The following is a 2,235-nucleotide window of genomic DNA, read 5'->3' as shown; positions in this document are numbered from 1 at the left end:
CTCTGTCAACGCTCTCTGGTTTCATTTAAAAGAGTCGATCATCAGATATTGTCCAAGATTAATCTTCAGGGTGGATATAGCTCGCTAGCAGCCTCGTATTGATGACTATCCACGTCATCATTTACCCAGAATGCTTTGCATATAAATAAAACGACTCCATCCGTGTTAAAATATATTTTTAAAAATGTACAAAACTAAACAGCCTACAGTATTTTTACAGTCTTTATTTTACAGTTAAAATATATTTTATCAAATAAAGTCTAATGTTACAACTAATCGGGGATCCCTTTAATGTGTGACTTATGTCTGCCTCGTATCCATTACAGATCAAACTGAATTAACTTACTTTAACGATCCTCTTTGTCGTTCAATAGTTTTTAAAACTAACTCCAAAGTTGCTGTGCCATGCATCTTCAATATTACCTTGATAATAAATCTGTTTATTTAATCCTGGAAGCGGAGTGGTCGCTGACTAATGTCACCAGTTTATTATCATTACTGATCCGCCAAGTCTCTTTTCCGGCTCTGACACTACGTCCCTTGGCGGCTCAGAGGCAGGCTCTCTTTGACCCCACTGCACGGCCTCCATGTGTCGTCTGAATGATCCGAGGGGGACAAAACATGCATCAGTCACAGAACGCTTGTTTTCTTTTATCCAGGTGGAAGCATGCACGAGTGTGGGCTGTTCAGTGTCTGAGATGTCTCAGCATTTTCAAACCCTTGCAGCTCCCCCTGAAGGGGTTCCCGCACCTCACCTGTACTCTGACACACCCACATCTGTTCTCTTATCCTGGGGGGCACCAGAACAAAGTAACGGACCACTAGAACGGTGGGAGGCACTCACATTTCACTTCACTCCCTCTTTTTGATATCTTCTGAATATAAATGTGAGTAGATGTTTTTATGTAATTTGTGTTGATTATAGCTGGTTGATAGAGCGCAGGCTTGCTGGGACCACACAAGTCTCAACAGTAGGGCATCTCCTGCCAGATCCTCCCCCTCTTTCCTTCCTGGACTCCTCATCAGCCCTCAGTCCCTGGACTACTTACCAGTATCGACTTGTGCTCCAGAATCAGGCTGGAAAAGCTTCAGGTAAGAGTGAAAAACAAACTTCTTGGTGGGTTAAAAAAATGGCAAATAAGACCTTTAATCACATCTGACATACAGGGCCCTGGGTCAGTGTCACTACAAGGCCGTCTCGACCAGCTGGTCTGAGTCCACCTAAAGTAAAGGTCCTGGGACCAAAGTCACTTCAGGTAAAAACCTAAATCTTTGTTGTTCTTTTTTAACTATTTGATTTATTCGTTTTACGTTCAGAAGTTTGAAACATGTCTAAAAGATAAATCTGGCATTGTGCTTCTGATACCGAACAATAATATCACTGAAGATATTAAACTGACAGAATTTGCCAGAAGCTCCGAATGAGCTTTGAGGTTTTTTCTTTCTTCTCTATAAATGAGACATACAGTAATAAAGTTCAGCTTTATTGGGAATCTCCTCAGTCACTCTGGATTTGGTGGACTAAGAAAGACAAAGCAATGTCAGTGATTCTTCTGTCTTTCTCTTTCTGGATTTAATGAGAGAGAAAAAGCGTTCAACTCAAGGTCCCCTTCAGAAATGGGTGGGGCTGCGACCCTGTCTGAGGCAGCTTCCTTCCTGTCGGCCATTTTGAAGGAAGGACCGGAGTTGAATTCCACCACTGGCTAATCTCATATTAAGGCCTATCTATGAACACAGCTGAAAGAATATTGCATGGATGCGCACACACAAAGACATGCACACATACACACATACTTGCATGCACTTACAGCCCTGCACTAACGCTAACTGCAGAAAAATGCTAATGCCTGTCATCGTTTCAGAACCGCCCCTGTCATCTCTGCAGCAGCACAGCTTTAGGGGTCACAGGTCTAAGAAGGAAAGTGTTCCTTCCTGGTTGTTGCTAATTGGACAGACAGCCAGGCTGCTTCCTGGTTACCAATTGACCTTGACAACACAGTGGAGGATGCTGAGTATCTCCCTTCATTCATCTTTACATGTATTTTTTTTCCTCTCCTTCAAAGCACACCATTTTTTCCTCCTGAATAGGAAATCCCCCACAGCCATTAGAAATAAGCCTCTTCTAGCCACCATCCATAGCATCTTGTATGGATTGCTTGAATTGCTGTCATAATGAAACTATTATTTTTTATATAAATGTGACAGCTCTATGATTTGTAATAGGGGCATTATTCT

At 42.1% G+C, this 2,235-nt stretch overlaps 1 protein-coding gene across 1 annotated transcript in view; it reads left to right on the top strand.

The window, feature by feature from the left end:
* Positions 1–2,235, top strand: part of ush2a (Usher syndrome 2A (autosomal recessive, mild)) — a gene marked incomplete in the record, with an annotated part of 244,206 nt that overhangs the window by 127,594 nt on the left and 114,377 nt on the right. Inside the window, 3 exon segments of the mRNA XM_014017175.1 lie at positions 660–829; positions 926–1,092; positions 1,168–1,256. Coding sequence (XP_013872629.1) covers positions 660–829; positions 926–1,092; positions 1,168–1,256 — 426 coding nt within the window.

The sequence above is a fragment of the Austrofundulus limnaeus genome, unplaced genomic scaffold, assembly GCF_001266775.1.
Source record: "Austrofundulus limnaeus strain Quisiro unplaced genomic scaffold, Austrofundulus_limnaeus-1.0 Scaffold163, whole genome shotgun sequence".
Lineage (NCBI taxonomy): Eukaryota > Metazoa > Chordata > Actinopteri > Cyprinodontiformes > Rivulidae > Austrofundulus > Austrofundulus limnaeus.
Note: the sequence above shows the minus strand (reverse complement) of the source record. Positions and strands in the feature narration are given on the sequence as shown.